Raw genomic sequence first — 26,058 nt, 5'->3', positions numbered from 1 at the left:
CCGCAGCCTCTTCTTGCTTGCAGGTGGAGGAAGCTCTGGTTTGAGTACTTCCTCAAACACCGCAAGCCACCCTAAGCAGAGCTGCATAGTCTAGAGAGCAATCAATCAATGGAGCCCCCCTATGGTCCCCAGCCCAGTAATCCTGGGCAGTGGGAAAACCCAGGCAAGTGATGCAAGTGTGAAATGAAAGCCAGGTACATCCTGCCATCAGCTCTTTGCTGTGTGGATTCAGCTGATACTTCTCTGAGCCTGCTTCAGTGGAAAATGGGAATCACAGCATCACCCAGTTCCTGGGGCTCTGGTTGAAGATTCCAAAACTTGATACCTGCCCAGTTCAGAGCAAGGGAATAAGCCCTGGATAGTGAATGAGTCTTTGGGTTTTTTGTTTCTTTGTTACCACAACAGGTGCCACATTGAATTTATGTGCAGTACATCTGTCTTTGTGACTCATGCAGTGTGCTAATGAAATCCTTGAAGTGAAACTGACTGACATGAGCGGAGGTGCATTTGGGGATCTTGATTGATTTGCCAAACTGTCCTTTCCGAAGGCTGGATCCATTCAAATCCCAGCATCCAGATATAGTGGACGTTTTTCACCTACACGCTTGCAACACCATGAATCTTCAAATTCATCCAACATTCTGATCAGTTACCAAATTATGACAGGTGCAAAAGAAAAGTTGTATTCCATGTGCTTTTAATTTTTAATTATCTTATTTGGAACGGAGACAATATCGTGTTTCACATTCAACTGCATTTCTTTTTATAACCTGATCTCATATTCACTTCATTTTCTAGAAAGTATTAGTCACCTCTTAATTGCTTAAATTCTAAGTTATTTATATCTTAAGAAGAACGGCTTTGTCTATCTTTGGCCTTGCAAACCTTTCTTTTTTTTCTGTCTCGCTGCTTGTGTGTGTATGTATATGCCTTTAACTTGGAAGATATTTTTAATGGGGATATTATTAATTTATATGTGAAACATAGCAACATTCTCGCTTATGACTTAGTTTTTTTCTAACATACTTAAAAAGTCTTCACTGCACCCAGATGAATTTTTATGAACGTATCCTACTTTCAGTACTTTCATAACCGAAACTGGGGTCCGGCTGTTTGCCGCTCAAAGGCCAATAAAGAGGCAAGGTTGTTAGAAAGGAAAGTTTGCTTTATTTCAGATGCCGGCAATGGGGGAGGGGTGGTGGCAGGAGGAAGAGGGCAGACTCCTGTCCAAAGGCCTAGTCCTCCCTCCACATTCAGTGGGCAAGAGCTTTTATAGATGGAGGGAAGGGGCTACATGCAGAAACAGCACGGTCAGTTCTGACAGTCATTTTGAAATTTGTCATCAGTGGTCTGACCAGTGTCACCTTGACTGTTTTAAGTACAGTTAATCTTCAGTTCCAGAGTCAGTTTGTTCCCATTTCCTTGAAGCCAATTTTCACCATTGTGGCAGTTTATGTCATGGCTGCAGGCTGGTCACCATATAGTTAACTTCACCTGGTGGGGGTTTCAGTTTCTATAAGACAGCTCACAGGATATGCCTCGGAATATTATCTATAGCCCACAAGATGGATCTAAAAGTCCTTGACTTTGTTTATTGACTAAAATATTACTATTTAGTCCTATCGGACAGTTTTCCTTTGTTTCTGCACTTTCTCACTTCTCTGATGAAATTTATTCTTTGGATAAAATTTTTCTACAGACAAAGGGCAGGCAGAGGACGTGGGGCAGAAGGACCATAGGGCCCTGCTCCATTTCACTTTCAAGGCTTTTTTTGTTTTTCTTTTTCGCTTAAATCTGTGATCCAGCTGGAATTTACCTTGGATTTAGCCATCTTTTAACCGTGGCTGTGAAAGTGAGGGAATTTGCGTTGTATCGCCAAGAGCGGCTAATGTCATCTTTCTGTGTTGATCAGCCACCTGAGCGTCTTTGTGAATTGTCTGTGCCCTTTCCCACTGTTCTGATGAGCTTTTCCTGGGGGGAAATAGCAAAGTTAAATGCTGGCCTTGGACATCCCTGGTGGTGCAGTGGTTAAGAATCCGTCTGCCAACACAGGGCACATGGGTTCTGTCCCTGATCCGGGAAAATCCCACCTGCCACAGAGCAACTAAGCCCGTGCACCACAACTACTGAGCCCACACACCTAGAGCCCATGCTCCACAACAAGAGAAGCCACCACGCTGAGAAGCCCGTACACCACAATGAAGAGTAGCCCCCACTCACCGCAACTAGAGAAAGCCCACGTGCAGCAATGAAGACCCAATGCAGCCAAAAAATAAGTGAATAAATAGAAAAAGTTCTCTTTAAAAGAAAAAAGCTAGCTTTTACTGACCACTTGCTGTGTGCCTGTGCTACGCTAAGGGCCTTGCATGTATCTCTCTGTAAAATCTCATTGCAGCCCATTTTATTTTTTTTTTTAATTTTTTATTTTTATACAATTTTTTAGAACTTTTATTGAGATACAATTGACATACAATAAACTGAATATATTTAAAGTGTACAATTTGATTTTTTTTTCTTATTAGTAATGTATATATGGCAATCCCAAGCTCCCAATTCATTCAACTTCAACCCCCCCCCCCCCCCACCACCACCACCACTTTCCGCACTTGGTGTCCATATGTTTGTTCTCTACATCTGTGTCTCTATTTCTATACAATTTTTAAAGGTTACTTTCCATTTGCAGTTATTACAAAATATCAGCTATAATCCCCGTGTTCTATAATACATCCTTGAGCCTATCTTACACCCAACAGTTTGAACTTCCCACACCCCCACATACACCCTGGAAACCACGAGTTTGTTCTATCTGTGAGTCTGCTTCTCTTATGTTATGTTCAGTCATTTGTTGTATTTCACAGCCCTTTTTTTTTTTTTTGTAACATTTTAAAAACTTATTTTTGGCTTGATTTTACAGCTTGGGATGACAAATTTCATGTTAGAAATAACGGAGAGCTAAAATTAGAGAATGAAATTCTAAGCTTAAATAATCTGAATGCAGAAGTCCCTCCTCTGCCTGGAAGGAATTTGCATTCTAGCAGAGGACGACAAACAAGGCGCTTAAGGGGCTTCCCTGGTGGCGCAGTGGTTAAGAATCCTCCTGCCAATGGAGGGGACATGGGTTCGATCCCTGCTGGGGAAGATCCCACATGCCTCAGAGCAACTAAGCCCGCGTGCCACAACTACAAAAGCCCACCCACCAAAAACCCGTGCTCTGAAACAAGAGACGCCATCTCACTGAGAAGCCCAAGTACCACATCGAAGACTCAAGGCAGCCAATAAATAAAAATTAATTAATTAATTTTAAAAAAAGAAAAAGAAAGGTTGGGGACCGTCCTGAGGATCACATCCCCAAGCCCAGGAGAGCTTGAGGTCCCTTTGAGGGTGCTTCTGGCTGAATCCCCAGGCATGGAAATCCTAGGGCTTTCATAAAGGAAATTTTTTGTGTAGCTGGAAGTCTCAGGGTGTACACAATCACCTGGCTCCCAGCAATTCTGGACACCTTTGCCTCCCCTCTTTCTTCTACTTGCCTTCCCATATCAGCAAACGCAGGTAGCGCCAGCTCTGAAATCTATTCTACACCCACCTTCTTCTCTCCCCCACCACCCCCACCCCAGGCCAGGCCACTATAACTCCTCACCCTGGAATGAAATTTTCAAGTCTCAGTGTCTACAAGTAAAGCTTCTTAGACCACAGCCATGTGCACTTGGCATATACGGTCCATGGCAGCTTTCGTGCTACTCGTGAGTGGTTTGATTCACTGATACTAACAAAGTATTGTCACAACCCTACAAAGCCCAGGTAGTCTCTCTTCATCTTGTAGCTACGCCATTGTTACTGGTTTCCTGAGGCTGGCGTTATAAAGGACCACCAACTAGTGGCTTGAAACAACAGAAATGTACTCTTTCACAGTTCTGGAGGCCAGAGATCTGAAATACAGGTGTCCAAAGTGCTGCACTCCTTTCACAGGCTTTAGGGGAGAATCCTTCCTTGCCTCTTCCTGGCTTCTCAGGTTTGCCGGCAATCCTTGGGGTTCTTCAGTGTGTACTGCCTCACTCCAAGGTCTGCCTCCAACTTCCCTCTGTGTCTCTGTGTGTCCTCTCCTTTTCCTATAAAGACATTATGGAATGTAGGGTCCACCCTCATCCTTACCTCTGCAAAGACCCTATTGCCAAATGAGGTCACGTGCTGAAGTTCTGTGCAGACATGAGTTTGGGGGTGACATATTCAAGCCACCCCAGTCATTAAGAACCGGTGTCCTCCAAGACCACGAGGCAACAGAACTGAAAGGCAATGTGCCACGTTTACAAGACCAGGCTATGGGAGTGACCTTTCGTCAGCATCTACTCTCTTCCTATTGGGCAGGTCAGTCACAGGACCCCATTAGGGCTGGTCCCACCACTGGGTGCCAGGGAGGCTGAAAAGATGGAGAGGAGCACATAGATATTTGGGGACCCCTCCTCCATCCCTGGGTGCTGTGGCTGTACCCCTGGGGTCCAGCAGAGCATCTGGTCCATACATGGGTGTTCAGTGAAGTTTTGTTGAATGAGGAGACTGAGAGTGGGGAGGGAAATAGAAAAATTGTGGGGCACCCTGGCCCACCTATTCTGCAGGCTGGGGACCGGCAGAAGCTGGAGGGGACTTCCCTATACTGTAGAACAAGTCTGGTCCCTCCCTTTGCCGGACATCCCCAGGGTGGGGCACTGTTGGTCCCTGGCAGGTTCAGACAGGCAGAGAGGGGCCCTGTAGCTGCGTGAGAGCTGAAGTTCCTTCCCTCTTCCTGCCTGCCCTCTGCGCACCGTCTGCCCTGCCACACAGCTAATGAAGTGCTTGCAGAGGGTCATGATGGCAGAGGAGGCCACGGGCTGCCAGGTGCCCCGCCTGCCCTGGATGTTCATCCGATGGGGGGCTTTGTTGCTGGTTCTTCTTGGCATATTGATGGCCTGCAATCTGCGAGTCACCCCAAAGCAGCAGCTGGATTCAACTGGGGTAAGTCCATAAGGGAGGCTGAGAGAGACATTCACGCGCCTCCTCCAGGTGGGGCCGGACCCTGGGGAGGGGTTGCCGGCACCAAGGCAGTTGAGTAACTGAGAAAAGAATTAGTCAGGGCAGCGGGGTGGTGAGCTAGAGCACAGATGAACAGACGCAAGACCAAGAAAAGAAAAAAAGAAAAAGAAAAGAAAGAATGAGCATGAGATGGATTAAAAATATGCCAGGGGGACTTCCCTGGAGGTCCAGTGGTTAAGACCCCGTGCTTCCAATGCAGGGGCACGGGTTCCATCCCTGGTCAGGAAACTAATATCCTGCATGACCAGCGGTGCAGCCAAAAAAAGAAAGGAAAAGAAAAGAAAAAAAAACAAAACAAAAAAAAAACAGCAACAAAAAATCTGCCAGGAAGAAAGATCTGGTGGAAAAGAACAGAGCAAGAGAGAGACCAGAGCAGGGAGGTAAGGAGCGGGCAAGGCTGCCCCCGGGGGTCTCCTGCTTGGGATAGTCAGTTCTGCCTCCACCAGGAGGTAAATCCCGGGTGGAGATCCCGGGGTGGAGAAGGCATCTGAGAAAGATACGTCCCATACGGGCTTGGAAAATGACTCGTCTTCGGTGTTCCCCCAGCAGGCTGACTCAGAGGCTGCTGGGGGCTTCACGAAGCTGGGAAGGGGTGGTTCCGGGACCTCCAAGGACAGAAGGAACCCTGGACACCTACCATGGGGTCGGGCTTTGGGGGCTGAGTTGGTTGGGGGGGGGGGTTGCTTTGCAGGGGAGAGAGGCAGATGTGCCGAGGTGCCCCGTGTTAGTTATATCCTGGAAACTAAGAAGTTCTTCAGGAGGTCTTCTCTTTATGCTCACAGCTAATTCAAACCTATTTCCTCTTTAAGAGCGCTTCACAAAGGTCCCAAGTCAGCCGGGTGGAATGAGGGGTGGATAGAAGGATGGGGGGAGCACTCCGGACCCCGGTGCTTAGGTGTTTAGCCCTCTTTTCTTTTCTTCCAGTGGGACTTAGCGGAGCTCCAGCTGAATCACACAGGTAAAAAGAGATGCACGTGTGTGATGGAGAAAGCGAAAAGGAGGAGGGTGGGGGAGGGAGACAGCGAAATAGAAATTGAAAAAAAAAAGGCCGAGAAGAAGAAAGAAAGAGAGTGAGATATGGTGGTCTGTTTCTGAGTGCCTGCTTCCCTGCTCGCCATTTTATTTTCTCTCTTGGGCGAGCCCAGATCAACCAAACCAAGCTAACAGCCATCACTAACATGCCGCGTTCTGGCCACAAACATGAACTAACCCACTATTGTGAGGCAATCCCTGTTCTGGGCGCCCCAAGAGCCAACAGAACAGACAGAAATCCCTGTCCTGTGCGTTCTTCCCTTCTACTAAGGGGATCAGAAAATAAGTAACTAAACAAGTGAAGAGTGTAGCGTGCCGAGTAGAGGAAAACACGCACCTGGTACTTTGGGGAGTCATTGAGGGAGGGGAAAGGGGCAGGACAGGGTTGAGGTTTGCCCTTGAAAACGGGATCATGGGGAAGGCGTCCCTGAGAAAGGGGCTCGAAAGCAAGGACGTGAAGGAATGTGAGGGAGGGTGCCATTTGACTGTCCCCTCCCAGCCTCTCTCTAACCGTCTTCCTCTTTGGGTCTCTCCCACACTCATCCCCAGAGGTTTGGGTGTGTGTTTATTCCATTTTGTAACGGAGGTTTGGGTGTGTGTTTATTCCATTTCTTGTCTTTTTTTCTCTGGGTGCTTTCTGTTTGGGCTGCTATGACAATAAGAGACCAGATGGCTCATAAACAAGACATTTCTTTCTCATGGTTCTGGGGGCTGTGAAGTCCAAAGTCAAGGCACCAGAAGATCTGGTGTCCGGTGAGAGCCCGCTTCCTGGTTCGTACACAGCCAGCCATCTTCTTTTCCTTTCAAGATTTTTTTTTTTTTATGGACCATTTTTTAAAGTCTTTTTTGGATTTGTTATAATATTGCTTCTGTTTTTTTAGCCGCAAGGCATGTGGGATTGTAGCTCCCCAATCAGGGATGAAACCCGCGCCCCCTACATCGGAAGCGCGGAGTCTTCACCACTGGACCAGCAGGGAGGTCCCTAGCCAGCCATCTTCTTGCTGTGTCTTCACATGGTGGAAAGGTGGGGAGAGAGCTCTCCGGGCTCTTTCTCTCTCTCCCTCTTTTTTTCCTTTTCCTTTTTTTTTTTTTTTTTTTTTAACTTTTTGGCCACGCCCCACGGGGCATGCCAGATCTTAGTTCCCCAACCAGGGATAGAACCCTCACCCCTGCATTGAAAGTGCAGAGTCTTAACCACTGGACCACCAGGGAAATCCCTCTCTCTTTTTCAATTGAGATATAGTTAATATATAACATTGTATTAGTTTCAGGTGTACAACCTGGTTCTATATTTGTATATATTACAAAGATCACCACAATGTCTAGCTAACATAGTTACTTTTTTTTTTCTTGCCATGGGAACTCGTAAGGTCTACTCTCTTAGCAACTTTCAAATATACAACACAGTATCGTGAACTCTAGTCACCGTGCTGTACATTACATCGCCAGGACCTGCTTTCTAACTTATTTTATAAGCTTGTACCTTCCGACCACCTTCACCTATTTTGCCCACTCCCCTCCCTACCTCTGGCAAACACCAGTCTGTTCTCTGTATCTGCCTCTATGTGTTTGGATTTTGTTTTGTTTTAGATTGCATATATAAGCGAAGTCATGCAGTATTTGTTTTTCTCTGTCTGACTTATTTCACCTAGCATAATGACCTCTAGGTCCACCCATGTTGTCACAAGTGACAGAATTTCCTTTTTTTTTTAATGGCTGAATAATATATATACACACATATGTGTATAATATCACATATATACTATATATTATATATATAATATCACATCATTATCCATTTTATATATATGTGTGTGTATGGTGTGTGTGTATATATGTATACATATATATATGCAGGCACAATACATGTGTATGTGTGTCCATATATGTGTGTGTATATATATATGTATCACATCTTTTTTATCCATTCATCCATCAGTGGATATGGGGTCTCTTTTATAAGGGCTCCACCTTCATGATCTAATCACCTCCCAATGCCTCGCCTTCTAATACCATCCCTTTGGGAGTTAGGTTTCAACATGTCAGTTTGGGGCATTCCCTCTATAGCACTCAGTTTCCCTAAACCTCCATCCTTCCACCCGTCTCCCACAACCCTCCCAGGATCACGGCAGGACCCCAGGCTGCGTTGGCAGGGGAGCCCAGCCCTGGGCCGTTCCTTCGTGCATGGGCCAGAGCTGGACAACGGGCAGCTGCGTATCCAACGTGATGGCATTTATAGACTGCACATCCAGGTGACCTTAACCAACTGCTCCTCCTCCACGTGGACCGCCGAGCCCCATAGCGCCACCCTGACTGTGGCCATCTGCTCCCCCACTGCCCACAGCATCAGCCTTTTACGCCTCAACTTTCACCGCAGCTGCTCGGTCGCCTCCCAGCGCCTAACGTTCTTAGCCCATGGGGACATTCTCTGCACCAACCTTACTCTGCCTCTGCTGCCCTCCAGAAATGCTGATGAGACTTTTTTTGGGATTCAGTGGGTGTGCCCTTGACCATTGCGCTTCCCCGGCCCAGATTTTTTTCTTTGTTTTATCTTCAATTTATTTGTAAGTATTTCATTATTTTTGGATACATTGTATTGTATTCAAGGAGTGACCCCGCACCCCCTGCGCTTGAAGGGCAGAGTCTTAACCACTGGACCACCTTGAGAGTGTATTGCTAATGGGGGCTGTTGGGTTTTGGGGTTTTTTTTTTACTTTACTAAATCTGTTTGTTAAATACAACAGTTTTTGGTTAAAGTATTAAAAAAAAAAAAACCTCATAAAAATAAAGGGTGACTTCTTCCTTTCCACATCTGATACTTCTTGTACAATACATATCTCATTTTGCACCCATCTCTGTAAGATAAATTCCTAGATGTGGAATGGCTGGGTCCAAGAGGGTATGTTTATAATTTTGATATTCGTCAACGAATCGGCCCCCACAGGAGTTGAAACAATTTAGATTTTTAATCTGATCTGTGTGAGCATGGCTAATCTGTGGGATGGAAGGAAGCTTTTCATTTGTCTTATTTCTAGTAAAAGAGGAGCCTAACTCCCCCACACACACCCTGTACTTCAGAGTCATTTCAATCATTTGTATTTTCTTTTCTGTAAAATCATGAGTATACACTCTTTTTTAATTGAAGTGAAATCCACATAATGTAAAATTAACCCTCTTAAAGTGAACCGTTCAATGGCATTAGTACATTCACATAACTATGTTCAACATCTTGTAATAAACCAGAATGGAAAACAATATGAAATAATGTGAAATACATATATATATTTTTTGAGAAACCACCAAATAGTTTTGCAGTGTGTCCACTCCTTGCCCAGTTCTTCTTAATTGTCATCACCCTTTTGCTTACTGTTTTGTACAGTTTTTATATGTTAAGGAATTTAGCCCTTTATAATAGGAGTTGCAAATATCTTCTCAGTTTGTCTTTTAACTTTTGATGTTGTCTATGATTTTTTTTTTTGCTATGCATTCTTTTAATTTTACATCCTTGTATGTAAATATCTGTTTCTTCTTTAATGGCTTGTGGATTTCCTGATACAACACCCTCCAAAATTCCACACTGCTCAAAATTGTTCTCACTTTACCTGGCTTGAAACGTGCAGGCTGAGACCTAAGCTCTGTCCTGGCATTTTCACGGTTACCCCTCCCCAACATCTCCCTGCAAAATAATTTAATTAATTTAATTAAATAAAAACCACCTGGGCTTACAGAGCTCTGGCTTCTCAGATATTGCCAAACTTCTCCTAACCTCTTCCTTCCCACATTTATTTTCTTCCCTCTTCTCTTCTTCAAAACAATCACCCCTTTATTCCTTCTGCTACAGCCACTAGAAACCAACCTCATGCCCACCCGTTGCCTGCTCACAAAATCCTCAGAGATCTTCGAATAACTTCTCCTCCTCAGTAGGAGGCAGAGACCTTGTAGCTGGAAGATCTTTGGAAACTTATGGTCATCATAAGCTTATGCAACTTAATGGGGTTAAAGGTGTCAATCATTTCCCTACTTTCCTCCCATCACCATGGCAACCATCTAACCAATGAATGTCTGATCCTAGGACCTTATGCTGACTTAGATTATTCAAGATTTAATCATCTTGAATTATTAAAACTGCCATCCTGGAGAACTCGTGGTTTGGGAGGGGGCGGGGGGTGAAGGGGAAGCTGAGACGAAGCGAGAGAGTAACACAGACATATATATACTACCAACTGTAAAATAGATAGTCAGTGGGAAGTTGTTGTATAACAAAGGGAGTCCAACTCGAGGATGGAAGATGCCTTAGAGGACTGGGGTGGGGAGGGTGGGGGGGACTCGAGGGAGGGGGAGTCAAGGAAGGGAGGGAATACGGGGATACGTGTATAAAAACAGATGATTGAACTTGGTGTACCCCCAAAAAAATAATAAATAAATAAAATTTAAAAAAAAAACTGCCATCTTCATTTTCCTCTGGGTTTGGAAGGAACAAAATATTAGCAAACCAAATTCAACAATACATTTAAAGGATCATATACCATGATCAACTGGGGTTTATTCCAGGGATGCAAGAATGGTTCAACACATGCAAATAATCAATGTAATACACCACATTAACAGAACGAAGGATAAAAAACATATGATCATCTCAATAGATGCAGGAAAATCATTTCACAAAATTCAACATTCATTCATGATAAAACTCCCAACAAACTGGATATAGAAGGAAGGTACCTCAAGATAATAAAGGACATATATGAAAAGTCCACAGCTAACAGCAGATTCAGTGGTAAAAAGCTTAAAGATTTTCCTGTAAGGTCAGGAACAAGACAAGGATGCCCACTCTCACCACTTTTATTCCACATTGTACTGGAGGTCCTAGCCAGAGCAATTAGGCAGAAAAAGAAATAAAACATCCAAATCAGGAAGGAAGAAGAAAAATTGTCTTTATTTGTAGGTGACGTGATTTTATACATAGAAAACCCTAAATATGCCACCAAAAACAACTGTTAGAATTAATTTAAAAATTCAGTAAAGTAGCAGGATACAAAATCAATATACAAAATCAGTTCTGTTTTTATGCGTTAACAGTGAACTATCAAAAAGAGAAATTAAGGAAGCAATCCCAATTATAACTGTATAAAAGATTTAATCTAGGAGGTGAAAGATCAGTGCCCTGAAAACAAGAAGACACTGATGAAATTGAAGAGGACACAAACAAATGGAAAGATATATCATGGTCATGGATTGGAAGAATTAATGTGGTCAAAATGTCTGTATTACTCAAAGCAATCTATAGGTTCAATGCAATCCCTGTCAAAATTTCAATGGTGCTTTTCACAGAAGTAGAAAAGCAATCCCAAAATTCTATGGAGCCACAAAAGACCCCAATTAGCCAAAGCAATCTTAAGAAAGAAAACAAACCTGCAGGCAACATAGTTCCTGATTTCAAACTACATTATGAAGTTATAGTAATCCAACAGCATAGTGTTGGCATAAAAACAGACACATGGGTAAATGGAATAGAATAGAGAGACCAGAAACAAATATATGCATATATGATCAATTAATTTATGACAAAGTAGCCAAGAATATACAATGGGGAAAGGATAGCCTCTTCAATAAACAATGCTGGGAAAACTGGACAGTCACATATGGAAGACTGAAACTGGATACCTACCTTACACTATACACAAAAATAAACTCAAAATGGACTAAAGACCTGAACAGAGTGGTAAATTCCTTAGCACTGGTCTCGGCAATGATTTTTTTTGGGTTTGACCTCAAAAGCAAAGGCAACAAAAGCAAAAATAAACAAGCGGGACTTTATCAAACTAAAAAGCTTCTGCACAGCAAAGGAAACCATCAACAAACTGAAAAGGCAACCTAGGGGATGGGAGAAAATATTTGCAAATTATATATCTGACAATGGGTTGATACACAAAATGTATAAAGAACTCATACAACTCAATAGCGGGGCGGGGGGGAAGAAAGAAAAAGAAACAAAAGAATCCAATTTTTTAAAATTAATTAATTTATTTATTTTATTGGCTGTGTTCGGTCTTTTTTGCTGTGCGCGGACTTTCTTTAGTTGCGGCGAGTGGGGGCTACTCTTCATTGTGCTGCGCGGGCTCCTTATTGCCATGGCTTCCCTTGTTGTGGAGCATGGGCTCTAGGCACATGGGCTTCAGTAGTTGCAGCACATGGGCTCAATAGTTGTGGCTCACGGGCCCTAAAGCGCAGGCTCAATAGTTGTGGCGCACGGGCTTAGTTTCTCCGTGGCATGTGGGATGTTCCTGGGGCAGGGATTGAACCCATGTCCCCTGCATTGGCAGGCAGATTCTCAACCATTGCACCACCTAGGAAGCCCCCAAGAATCCAATTTTAAAAATGGGCAGAGGGACTAAATAGATGTTTTTCCAAAGAAGACATACAAATAGCCAACAGGTGCATGAAAAGGTGCTCAGCATCACTAATCATCAGGGAAATGCAAATCAAAACCACAACAGTGTAAAGCAATTACACTCCAACAAAGGTCTGGGGGAAAAAAAAAGTTAAAAAAATTAAATAAAATTAAAAAAAACCCACAATCATCACAGCTGTCAGATGGCAATTATCAAAAAGACAACAAATAACAAGTGTCCATAATCATGTGGAGAAGTGGAATCCACTGTTGATGGGAAGGTAAATTTGTGCAGCTGCTATGGAAAACAGTATGGAATCCAAGCTTGCTCTGCTCACCACAAGACAGGCCAATGAATCAGAGATGAAGTGTTGTGGCAAGGGATATGACTTTATTCAGAAAGTCAGCAGACTGAGAAGATGGCAGACTAGTGTCTCAAAAAAAACCATCTTATTGGGGTCTGGATGCCAGTTTCTTTTATAGAATCAGAAAGCGATAGGCTGTGAGGAAGTAAAGTGAAATGGCCATCAGTCTTGCAAGACATCTCTGGGAATGACCAGCCTCGGTGACGGGATGTGTTAATTCCTTCTTTTCTGCAGCCATTCACACAGGTGGGCAGGGCAGATTGTCTGCCTGTGAGCTGAATAGAGGCACTTCAGTTTAACATCCAGGCAGAGGGGCAGGGTTCCCTGAGGCTGGCCATCACATATAACCATGATAACAAAAGTAGCAAAAAGCAAAGGTTAAAGACAAAGGAACAGATCCAACATGGAATCTGATTTAGCTCTTCCCTGTTACAGAACTACCATATGATCCAGCAATTCCTCTCCTGGGTATTTATCCAAAGATTTAAAAACACTAATTAGAAAAGATATATGCACCTCCTATGTTCATCGCAACATTGTTTGCAATAGCCAACATAGAAACAGCTTCAGTGCCCAACAATAGGTGAATGGATAAAGAAGATGTGATAGATGGCAAGATGATAGATAGATGATAGATTAGATAGATAGATAGATAGATAGATAGATAGATAGATAGATGATAGATAGATAGATAGATAGATAGATAGATAGATAGATGATGGAATATTACTCAGCCATTAAAAAAAAGAATCAAACCTTGCCATTTGGGATAACATGGATAGACCTAGAGGGTATTATGCTAAGTGAAATATGTCAGACAGAGAAAGGCAAATACTGTGTGATTTCACTTACATGTGGAATCTAAAAAACAAATCAAATAAACAAATAGAACAGAAAATAAACAGAGTTATAGGTACAGAGAACAAACAGTTGGTTGCTGGAGGGGAGCAGGGTGGGGGAAGGAAATAAATTTGGTGAGAGAGATTAAGAGGTACAAACTTTCAGTTGCAAAATAAGTGAGTCATGGTTATGAAATACAGTGTAAAGAATATAGCTAATAACTATGTAATATCTTTGTATGGTGACATCTCATAACTAGACTTGGAGTGTTGATCACCTTGAAATGTATAGAAATATTGAATCACTATGTGGTATACCAGGAACTGAGTGTTGCAGGTCAATTATACTTCAAAAATAAACAAACAAACAGAAAAAGAGATCAGATTTGTGGCTACCAAAGATTGGGGGGCGGGGGAGAGGACAGCAGGCACTGGAGGAAGGCAGTCAAAAGGTACAAACTTCCAGTTATGAGATAAATAAATCCTAAGGATGTGATGTACAACACAATGAACATAATTAACACTGCTGTACATCATATATGATAGCTGTTAACAGAGTAAATTCTAAGTTCTCATACCAAAGAAAATTTTTTCTATTTTTTTAAATTTGTAACTATACGAGATGATGGATGTCCACTAAACTTATTGTGATAAGTATTTCATGGTGTATGTAAGTCAAGCCATTATGCTTCACACCTTAAGTTTTTACAGTGCTGTATGTCAATTATATCTCAATAAAACTGGAAGAAGAAGAAGAAAAACCACAAGATATCCCCTCACACCTGCTAGAATGGCTATCACCAAAAGGACAAGAGATAACAAATATTGGCTAGGATGTGGTGCAAAGCGAATCATTGTGCACCGTTGGTGGAAATATCCATTGGTACAGCCACTATGGAAAACAGTAAGGCATCTCCTCAAAAGAATTAAAAGTAGAACTACTATAGGACACAGCTATCCCGCTTCTGGGTATAGATCCAAATGAATTGAAAGCAGGAACTCAAAGAGATATTTGTACACAACCATGTTCATAGCAGCACTATATATGCACAATAGCCAAGAGGTGGAAGCAACTGGAGTGTCCATCAATTGGTGAACAGATAAACAAAATGTGATATATACATACAATGGACTAGTATTCAAGCTGAAAAAGAAAGTTGACATATGCTACATGGATGGACCTTGAGGACATTATGCTGAGTGAAATAAGCCAATCACAGAATACTGTGTCCTTCCACTCATAAGAGGTCTCTGGAGAAGTCAAATCCATAGAGACAAAAAGTAGAATGGTGGAGCCAGGGACTGGAGGAGGGGGATGGGGAGTTAGTGTTTAATGGGAATAGAGTTTCTGTTTGGGAAGATGAGAAAGTTCTGGAGATGGATGGTGGAGATGGTTGCAAAACCACTGAACTATACACTTAAAATGGTTAAAAGGGTAAATTTTGTATTGTGTGGATTTTACTATAATTTAAAAAATCTCAGCAGAGCCATTTCCTAACAACTGAAAGAATGGCTACTTTGTATATAGAGCTTTCTGTGTACTGGTGTATGAATTAGCTAGAGCTGTCATAACAAAGAACAACAAACTAGATGACTTAAAAAACAAATTTTTTGTCTCACCATCCTGGAGGCCAGAAGTCCAAGATCAAGGTATCGGTAAGGCTGGTTCCTTTTGAAGGCTGTGAGAGAGACTGTTCTATGGCACTCTGCCAGTTTCTGGTGGTTTGCTGGCAATCTTAGGTGTCCCTGGGCTTATAGAAGCACCACCCTGATATCTGCTTTCATCTTCACATAGCAGTCTCCTCTGTGTCTGTGTCCAAATTTCCCCTTTTTATACGGAAGCAGTCATATTGGATTAGGGATCCTTTAGTCCAGTATGACCTCACCTTAACTAATTACATCTGCAACAAACTATTTCCAAATACCATCACATTCTGAGGTCCTGGGGGTTAGAACATCAACATGTGAATTTTCGGGGGATACAATTAAACCCATAGCAGTTGACCACTATACAAACCTTGTTTTATACAAACGTGACAGCAAATCTATGGGGTGGGCTGTAGGTTGAGGTATGTGAAATGGCAAGTTGAAAACTGCAGTGTTGCAAATTGAAAATCGCCAGGGACTTCCCTGGTGGCGCAGTGGTTAAGAATCCTCCTGCCAATGCAGGGGACATGGGTTCAATCCCTGGTCCGGGACGATCCCACATGCTGTGAAGCAACTAAACCCATGCGCCACAACGACTGAGCCTGTGCTCTAGAGCCTGTGAGCCACAACTACTGAAGCCTGAGTGCCTAGAGCCCGTGCTCTGCAATGAAGAGTAGCCCCCACTCACCACAACTAGAGAAAGCCCAAATGCAGCAACAAAGACCCAACACAGCCAATAAATAAATATATAAATAAATACATAAATTTTAAAATGAAAAAAATAAAGAAAGAAAGAGAAAGAAACTGAGCTGGGGGGAAAAAAGAAAAAAAGAAAAAAGAAAATTGCCAAGTGCCAGGATGAGATACACAGATGGCAAATTGAATACTGCAGTCCAGCCCAGGGCACAATTTTAGGTCAACCTATATGAAATGGCAAATTGGTCACATGCTGACAAGTCTGTATGGTTTAGCATACTTCACTGAGATTCAAAGAGATTATACAATTTCCCTAAGACCGCCTAACCGCGGTGGAGCTGGAATTGAAACCCAGGTCTGCCAGATATCAAAGTCATCCCTCACAAGACTATCCTACACATCTCACATCTTCATGGTGTTTCCTGAGCACTCAGGCTGACTCTCTCTGCTTCCAAAATCAACTACTTACCACGCAGTATTTCAAAAGATTTTTTTCTTTAATTTTTATTGGAGTATTGTTGCTTTACAATGATGTGTTAGTTTCTGCTGTACAGCCAAGTGAATCAGTTATACATATAACTGATTTCCTTTTTTAGATTTCCTTCCCATTTAGGGCACTACGGAGCACTGAGTAGAGTCCCCTGTGCTATACAGTAGGTTCTTATTAGTTATACATTTTATACATAGTAGTGTATATACATCAATCCCAATCTCCCAATTCATCCTGCCCACTTCCCTTCCCCTCTTTGTATCCATGAGTTTGTTCTCTATATCTACGTCTCTATTTCTGCTTTGCAGATAAGTTCATCTGTACTATTTTTCTAGATTCCACATCAATCAATTTTTTAGGCAGCTGTTTCCCCCACTGTACTCTGAGTTCCTTGGAAGACACAGAAACAAGAAGAGAAAAAAAGAAGGTGGCATTTGAGCTGGGAGTAACCCAGAGGTTATCCCCAGAACCTGTGAATATGTTACCTTATATAGTAAAAGGGACTTTGCAGATACAATTAAGCCTTGAGATGGGGAAGTGAGCCTGGATTATCCAGGTGTGCCCAATGTCACCACAAGTTCTTATAAGAGGGAGGCAGGAGGGTCAGAGAAAGAGATGTGATGATAGAAGCAGAGGTCATAGTCAGAGAAAGACAGGAGATGCTGCACTGCTAGCTTTGAAGATGAAGGAAGGGGCCGCCAGCCAAGAAACATGGTGGCTTCTTGAAGCTGGAAAAAGCAAGCAAATGGATTCTCACCCTGGAAGGAACATAGTGCCACCGACACCTTGATTTTAGCCCATCAAGGCCCATTTCAGACTCTCACACTCAAAACTATAAGAATATAAACTTGTGTTGTGTTAAGGCACAAAGTTGGTGGTCATTTTTCACAGCAGCCACAAGGAACTCCTCCTCTTCGCCATAGTGGTTGGGGTTCCATTTTCTCACTAGCCCCTGCATCTCTCCCCTTTTCACCTCTCTTCATAGATCTGACTCTCTTCTTTCACAGAGCACCTGAGATCTGCCTTTATCAATGCCTAAGGAACTTCACATTTCTCAACAATCATACTAAAGTTGTATACCAGAACCCATCAAGAGATTTTTTTTTTTAACAAAAGGACCATCATCCACTTCCAGAAATGCCACCTAACTTGAAAGCAAAGGACCCCTGTCAGGATCATGAGCCCCAGTATGGCAGAAGTGGTGGATGCTCATGTGTGTTGTAAAGTAGAAAATGAAGACTTCCCTGGTGGTCCAGTGGCTAAGACTCCATGCTTCTACTGAAGGGGGCACAGGTTTGATCCCTGGTCAAGGAACTAACATCCTGCATGCCTTGGTGTGGCCAAAAAATAATAATAATAATAATAATAATAATAATAATAATAATAATAATAATAAAATAGAAAATAAGGCTAGAACCAGGTTATTCAGAGCTAAAATGCCAGGCTAAGAATTGAGGATTTATTGCCCAGGTAAGAGGGAGCCATTGAAGGTGTTAGAGTGAGGAGGGACCCGATTGGATTTATAGTTTTACAAGGAACCTTCTACATAATTCTCTCCAACCCCAGGACTAGATCAAATTCTCTCCTCTTGCACCCATATCACTACTGGTACTTTCCTTCACAGCACTGTTTACAATTAAACAGCTGTACACGGAGATATTTGCTAACTCTCTATCAAGACTAGGCGGGCCTTGTTTACTTCAGGCGTTAGAGTGTCTACAGTATGGCATGGGAATGAGTGTAATAATAACAGAGAAGAAAGGAGAAATGCTTGTAAAAGAAAAGAAGGAACATCATTAGTCATCAAGAAAATGCAAATCAAGACCATCAAGAGACAGCATTGCACTCCCCCTAGGATAGCTATATTCCAAAAAGACAGACAATAAAAAATTTTGTCAAGGATGGAGACAAATTGGAACAGTGATGGTTAATTCTATGTGCCAACTTGACTGGGTCACGGAATGTCCAGATGTCTGGTTAAGCAATATTGCTGGGTATTTCTGGAAGAAATTAGCCTTTGAATCAGCAGAATGAGTGCATAGCTCTGCCCTCACCAGTGTCAGTGGGCATCATCCAATGTGTTGAGGGCCTGAACAGAACATAAGCAGAGAAAGGGAAGAAAGGGAAGATGCCTGCCCTTCCTGCATGCCTGCTTGAGTCCTGCCCTTGGACTGGGATTCACACCAACAGCTGCCCTAGTTCCCAGGCCTTTGGACTGGAATTACACCATCAGCTCTCCTGGAACTCTAGCTTGCATATGGCAGGTCATGGGGCAAATTTACATGAGCCAACTCGAGCCAACTCTTCATAATAAATCTCTATAAATATGCATCTCTTATTGGTTCTGTTTCTCTAGAACACCCCAGCTAGTATAGGAACCCTCATACACTGCTGCTGGGATTCTAAAATGGTGTAGCGGGACTTTCCTGGTGGTCCAGTGGCTAAGACTTCAGCCTCCCAATGCAGGGGGAACCAGGTTCAATCCCTGGTCTGGGTTCGCATGCCACAACTAAAGATTCCGCATGCTGCAACAAAGATCAAAGATCCTGCGTGCTGTAACTTAGACCCAGCGCAGCCAAATAAATAAGTAAATAAATATTTTTAAGATAAATAAATAAATAAAATGGTGTAGCATCAGTGGAAAATGGTTCTGCAGTGCCTCAAAAGTTAAACATAGAGTTATCACTTGACTCAGCAATTCCACTTCCAGGTATGTACCCAAGAGAAATGAAAACCTATGTCCACACAAACACTTGGACACAAATGTCCACCCCAACATTATTAGCAATAGTCCCGAGTTGAAATGACCCAAATGTCTGTCCAATGGTTGATAAACAAAATGTGATACATCAGTATGATGGAAGATCATCTGGCAGTTAAAGGGATAAAGTACTGACACATGGCACAACATTAATGAATCTTGAAAATACGATGCTCAGGAAAAGAAGTCAGGTACAAAATCCAATACATGGTTCCATTTATGTGAAATGTCCCCAGTAGAAAAATCCATAGGGACAGAAAGTGGGTTAGTGGCTGCATTAGTCAGAGTTCTCCAAACAGAATCAATAGGATGTACAGAATAGAGAGATTTATTATAAGGCATTGGTTTATGTAATTATGGAACTGAACAAGTCCCGAGATCTGCAGTCATCTGGAGACCCAGGAGACTCATGGTGTTCAGTCCAAAGGCCCACAGTCTCCAGTCAGTGGGAGGAGTTGATATTTCAGTTTGAGTATGAAAACAGAAAGAACCAATATTTCAGTTTGAGTATAGAGGCAGGAAATTTAAAAATAAAAATAAAGGCAAGAAAAAAACCAATATCCCAACTCAAATGCAGTCAGGCAGGAGGAGTCTCCTCTTACTAGGCTTTTTTTTTTTCTATTCAGGCCTTCAACTGATTAGATGAGGCCCACCCACATTAGGGAGGGCAATCTGCTTTACTCAGTCTACTGATTCAAATGTCAACACCATCCAGAAACACCCTCACAGACACACCTGCAATTGTGTTTAGCCAAATACCCAGGCACCCTGTGATCCAGTCAAGTCAATATGTAAAAATAACCAGCACAGTGATTGTCTAGGTCCGAGGGAGGAGGTACTGGGGACTAAAGGCTGATGGGCACCGAGTTTCAGGAGGGGGATGATGACTGTGTTCTAAAATTTATTATGGTGATAGATGCACAATTCTGTGAATGTACTAAAAGACACTGAATTATACACTTTAAATGGATGGATTTTCTGGTGTAGTATGTGAGGTATGCGTATATCTCAATAAAGTTGTCACAAAAATAAAAGAGGGGACAGAATATTGTAAATCAACTACACTCCAATAAAATTTTTTTCTATTCTGTATGATTTTAATTATATAAAGTACAATGACCAGCAAGAGGAAACTATGGTGATAGAGGATAGAGAGATGTGTTTCTTAAGAGGGAACACAGGAATCCTTCTAGGTTACAATATGTTTTCTGTATCTTGAATCTGGGAGTTGGTTACACGGATGTAACTGCGTATAAATTCATCAACTGGTGCATTTAATATCTTAACACTTTCCTGTATATAAGATACCTCAAGAAAAAAATGAAAAAAAAAAAATCACTGAAAAAAAAAAAACACCCTTTGTAAAAACGATGTTTAGTAGCATTATTCTGGAATGGCTTAGGTTTTGCCAGTTGTGGTAAAACAGCTCCAATAAAATTTTTTAAAAATAAAAAAAGAATAAAATTCACAGATCTTGAAAAAAATTAAAAAGATAAATAAAACCAAGCATAAAAGGTGCTGTCATATGCTATAAGCTTGATGTTTCAGATGTGTGGGTTCTGAAATTTATCTATGATATCCAAGTTTCAATTTTTCAGGCATCCAAAACCCAGTTTTTATTTCTCCCTTTCTTTCCTCTTTTTTCTCACCTCTTGAGCTTTTCACCGCAGTGTGGGAGGTGAAAGGAGGCAGAGAAATTAAGAAGGGAGATAAAACAAAAATTGGACCCTTTTGCTATTTGTTAGCCTGTTCTATTCTTGTTTTGTTTTGTCATGTTCACTGTTGGAAAAAATTGACAACTTTGCTGCAATGAAAATCTCTTTACCTCTTGTTTCAGTTTGTTTGTTTGTTTTAAATGAAGAGCATTTTTTAAATTGCAGTTGACATTTTATTTTGTTTTGTTTTGTTTCATTTATCTTTGGCTGCATTAGGTCTTCGTTGTGGTGCTGGGGCTTTTCGGATCGGTGGCTTCTCTTGCTATGGAGCAGGGCTCTAGGCATGCGGGCTTCAGTAGTTGCAGCACATGGGCTCAGTAGTTGTGGCACGTGGGATCTAGGGTGCATGGGCTTCAGTAGTTGTGGTGCCTGGACTTAGTTGCTCCGTGGCATGTGGGATCTTCCCAGATCAGGGCTCGAACCCATGTCCCCCGCACTGGCAGGCGAATTCTTAACCACTGTGCCACCAGGGATGTCCCTGCCTAGTCTCAGTTTTTACTAAATAAAAAGACTGGATTGGATGACCTCCAGCTTTAGTAGTCAATGACTCTGGACCTGGAAGGGGGAGGGGAATCAACATGAAGTCCAGTGACTTACACACAGATAAAGTATAGCCAGCTGTAATATAGCTAATTCTAGGTCACAGGCTAAAAAACTGTTCTTTATCCACCAACCCCATCCTGTAACGAGGTATTCAGAATTTACGCTTTTAGTGAAAATAAAATCGTCTAGGAATTACAAAGAGAACTTCTGGATTATGAGAAATGTCCATGGAGTTCATAAATTGTTCTTAATTCAAGTGTAACAGGAAAAAAATAAATACAAGAGGGGAGGAAGGAAGGATAGAGAGAAGGAAGGGAGGAAGGAAGGAAAGGAGGGAGGGAGGGAGGAATGGGGAAAAGATATTTAAGCAGAGGGACTTCCCTGGTGGCACAGTGGTTAAGACTCTCCCTGCTAATGTGGGGAACACAGGTACAATCCCTGGTCTGGGAAGATCCCACATACCAAGAAGCAACTAAGCCCATGTGCCACAGCTACTGAGCCTGAGTGCTGCAACTACTGAAACCTGTACACCTAGAGCCCGTGCTCCGCAACAACAGAAGCCACTGCAGTGAGAAGCCCGTGCACTGCAACGAAGAACAGCCTCCACGCATCACAACTAGAGAAAGCCTGAGCACAGCTGAGAAGACCAAGAGCAGCCAAAAGAGATATTAAAGCAGAGACGTATGTAGATAAAGAAGAAAGAGTTTGCTCACCACTCATTGCTACCAGGATGAAGTCATAAACCACTGCAGTTGCTGACCAACTGTACACCCTGAGAGGGATTCAGGATGGAAAGCAGGATGAGGCACTCCGTGCTTTGGGCAAGCAGATCCCTCAGATAGTCAGATATATATCTCAGGAAGAATTTTAGTATCTCAGGAACAATTTTTTTAAGGTTAAGAGTTTTTTAATTAATTTTAAATTTTAATGTTCTTGCATCTTCCCACATGCAGAAAAGCACTAAATGCATTTACCTGAGATATTTGTTCTTTGTGACCAGCAGTCATCTTTCACCAAGATGTATGCCTGACCATGTGTATTCTCTAGCCAAAAATCGCGTATGCACTGACATCTCCCCTGCCTCGTCAGAGAATTTTCCTCCGAGCTGAGTAGCTGTCTCCTGGGCTAGAGTCCTTAGTAAGACCCTGAAGAAAACTTAAACTCACAACTCTTATATGGTGTGTCTTCCTTTAAGGCAACAATCCCATGCAAGTGAAGTAGAGCATTAAGAAGCACAATGGAATATTACTCAGCCATAAAAAGGGATGAAATTTAGTTATTTGTAGTGAGGTGGATGGACCTAGAGTCTGTCATACAGAGCGAAGTAAGCCAGAAAGAGAAAAACAAATACTGTATGCTGACACATATATAAGGAATCTAAAAAAATGGTACTATATCCTCAGTGGCAGGGACAATTAAAGACACAGATGTAGAGAACAGACTTAAGGAATGGTGGGGGGGGGAGCTTGAACGACATGAGAGAGTAGCACTGACATATACACACTACCAATTGTAAAATAGATAGCTAGTGGGAAGCTGCTGCATAGCACAGGGAGATCATCTAGATGATGGGTGATGACCTAGAGCGCTGGGATAAGGAGGGTGGGAAGGAGATGCGGGAGGGAGGGAATATGGGGATATATGTATAAATACAGCTGATTCACTTTGCTGTACAGCAGAAACTGGCCCAAGAGTGTAAAGAAGCAAGGAGTGGATGTGGCTGGGGCTTCCCCGGCCTCCCTGTGTCTGCCATTTTCAATTTTCAGAGTCTGTTGACTGTAATCTTGCTGCTTATAGGTACCTGTGCTTATATTCCATCCTTGGCACCCAGCCTCCTGGACAGAAATAAAAGTGGGCTGTTGGGTGTATGTTGGAAGTGTGCCAGAATAGGTGAACAGAACTGTCCTTATGTTGCAGTGCGCTGTATTGTGATGGCCTGCAGCACACTCCTCATACAGGAGCTTGGGAAAATGCCATAATTCAGTTGCCATCAGATTTTTTTTTAATTAATTAATTTATTTATTTATTTTTGGCTGCGTTGGGTCTTTGTTGCTGTGTGGGGGCTTTCTGTGGTTGCGGAGAGTGGGGGCTACTCTTCATTGTAGTGCACAGGCTTCTCATTGCAGTGGCTTCTCTTGTTGCAGAGCTCAACAGTTGTGGCTCCTGGGCTCTAAAGCACAGGCTCAGTGGTTGTGGCACACGGGCTTAGTTGCTCCGTGGCATGTGGGATCTTCCCGGACCAGGGCTCGAACCCGTGTCACCTGCATTGGCAGGCAGATTCTTAACCACTGCGCCACCAGGGAAGCCCCTACCATCAGATTTAAATATGAAAAAAAAAAGGCTTCTCTGCAGAAAATATTGGAAAGAATGGTTAACCTTTTTATCTCTGAACATTGAATGAGATAAAGTTTCAGCTGCCGTTCTCTGTTTTTGTTATCAGACCAATGTTCTATATAAATTATTAGGATGTAACCATTTAATACGCAGAGTTTAAATATGTCTGCAACAATCAGCCTCAGGACTGTCCCTACAGTATTACATTCTGCATATGTCATTCCGTTGTGTCAGATACCAGTTTTTAGTGAGGTATCTTTAAGGCACATAGTAGAAAACAAAATTGGGGGACTTCCCTGGTAGTCCAGTGGTTGAGAATCTGCCTTCCAATGCAGGGGGACGTGGGTTCAATCCCTGGTCGGGGAAATAGAATCCCACATGCCACAGGGCAACTAAGCCCTTGTGCCACAACTAAGACCCAACACAGCCAAATAAATAAATAAATATTGAAAGAAAAAAAAAAGAAAGAGAGGGAGACACAGAAAAGTATGTACACACTGTGAAACATTCTCATGTTTGCAAACAGACACGCACACCTGGAAGCACAGACATACAATCACATATGGAAATTCAAGATCTAGCACAGTACCATATCCTTGGTAGGAGTAAAATAAATATTTGCTAGTCTACAAAAAAAAATCCAAATTCTTTAAAAAACAAAACAAAAAAATTGCTAAATTACTCAAATTCTTTTCACTGTGATTGGGAAACAATAAATCTTTATAGAATATAGACTTTTTTTTTTTTTGGACTAGCATTATTATTGAAAAAAAAAAGGTTCCATTTGTGTTGGTAAGGATTGCACTCATATTTAATAAAGCCACATCATTCTGATCATTGACCGGAGTACCTCTAGTCTTAGCAAACTGTAGTTTATTACAGGTGTTTAAGCTATTTAAAAGAAGCCTTGGACTTCCTAGGTGGTGCAGTGGTTAAGAATCCACCTGCCAATGCAGGGGACACGCGTTCAATCCCTGCTCCAGGAAGATACCCACATGCCACAGAACAACTAAGCCCGTGAGCCAAAACTATTGAGCCCGTGTGCCACAACTCCTGAGGCCCACGCACCTAGGGCCCATGCTCCGCAACAAGAGAAGCCATCGCAATGAGGAGCCCATGCACCATGAAGACTAGCCCTTGCCCGCCGCAACTGGAGAAAGCCTATGTGCAGCAACGAAGACTGAACACAGCCAATAAATAAATAAATAAATAAATTTTAAAATAAAATAAACTAACTATGCAGTTCTTAAGGAGGAAGATAAATGAGATGTGACTTTAGAGTACTATTGAGAAAATATTCCTATTTAGCATGAAAGAATTCAGTATACCTGACTGGTGTTATTGTCTCTGAAACCTCTGGTTAGGTATGGATAAATGTCTTAAACATAAATCTGAGCAGCTAACTGTCATTCTCTAAATAAGGCTACACGCTTAAAGTAAAAAGAGCTAAACAGAACAATTACAGAATGATAATGTTAATGTGTTTTTCATTGTTTTTTAGTGTTAGGTCTCTATATTTTAATTACCTCAAGATGCAAACTGCATTTTTGTTTTTTAATACAGCATTTTAAATTGCCAACTTAAAAAAAAAAATTGCACAACGTGAGAGTTGCGAGTTGAGTTTATTTGGGGCAAAATTAGGACCGCAACCCAGGAGACAGCATCCCAGATAGCTCTGAGAAACTATTCCAAAGAGGCAGGGGGGAGGAGTAGTATATATGTATTCTTGGTAAAGGAGGAGTACATGCAATCAAACACACTTTTTTGTCGGGGGTTTCTGCTAGTCACGAGGAGCTGATGTCACCATGTAGGGATTTAGTGCTTTTCTAGATATGAGGAGATGCAAGCGTTGGGCTCATAAAATCAGCTCCTGAAAACATCTAACTATCTGAAGACCTGTTCCACCCATCCTCCAAAGCACAGAGTGCCTCATTCCTGGTCTCCACCCTGAATTCCCTTCAAGGGATGTGGAAGGTCAGTAGCTACAGCAGCACAAAGTGATTTAATTTTTGTACAGGCAGATGGCAAGTTCCAATTTATAGCTGACAAAATCTAGTTCATGTCTTGCCTAACAGCTTGCTCTGGAATCTTGTGTAACTTAGTAAAGTGATGATAAACAGTTTTCAAATCTATTTACCCTATGCCATGCATAAATGTCTTTGAGTTTTGATGATAAAGGAA

The 26,058-nt window shown here is 42.2% G+C and overlaps 2 protein-coding genes across 2 annotated transcripts in view; both read left to right on the top strand.

Annotated features, from left to right (window-relative positions):
* Positions 1-8,606, top strand: part of CD70 (CD70 molecule) — a 39,616-nt gene extending 31,010 nt beyond the window's left edge. The window contains 5 exon segments of the mRNA XM_057710037.1: positions 4,498-4,656; positions 4,659-4,783; positions 4,786-4,986; positions 5,989-6,022; positions 8,218-8,606. Coding sequence (XP_057566020.1) covers positions 4,498-4,656; positions 4,659-4,783; positions 4,786-4,986; positions 5,989-6,022; positions 8,218-8,606 — 908 coding nt within the window.
* Positions 8,607-8,977: 371 nt separating this feature from the next.
* LOC130837218 (protein kish-A-like) lies at positions 8,978-23,522 on the top strand. Its single transcript, XM_057710036.1, has 2 exons — positions 8,978-8,995; positions 23,220-23,522. The coding sequence occupies exons 1-2, from the start codon at positions 8,978-8,980 to the stop codon at positions 23,520-23,522; spliced, it is 321 nt and encodes a 106-aa protein (XP_057566019.1).
* The last annotated feature ends 2,536 nt before the right edge of the window (positions 23,523-26,058 follow it).

This window comes from Hippopotamus amphibius, chromosome 15, assembly GCF_030028045.1.
Source record: "Hippopotamus amphibius kiboko isolate mHipAmp2 chromosome 15, mHipAmp2.hap2, whole genome shotgun sequence".
NCBI classification, from domain to species: domain Eukaryota; kingdom Metazoa; phylum Chordata; class Mammalia; order Artiodactyla; family Hippopotamidae; genus Hippopotamus; species Hippopotamus amphibius.
The sequence above is the reverse complement of the archived record's forward strand: the minus strand, read 5'-3'. Positions and strand labels throughout refer to the sequence as shown.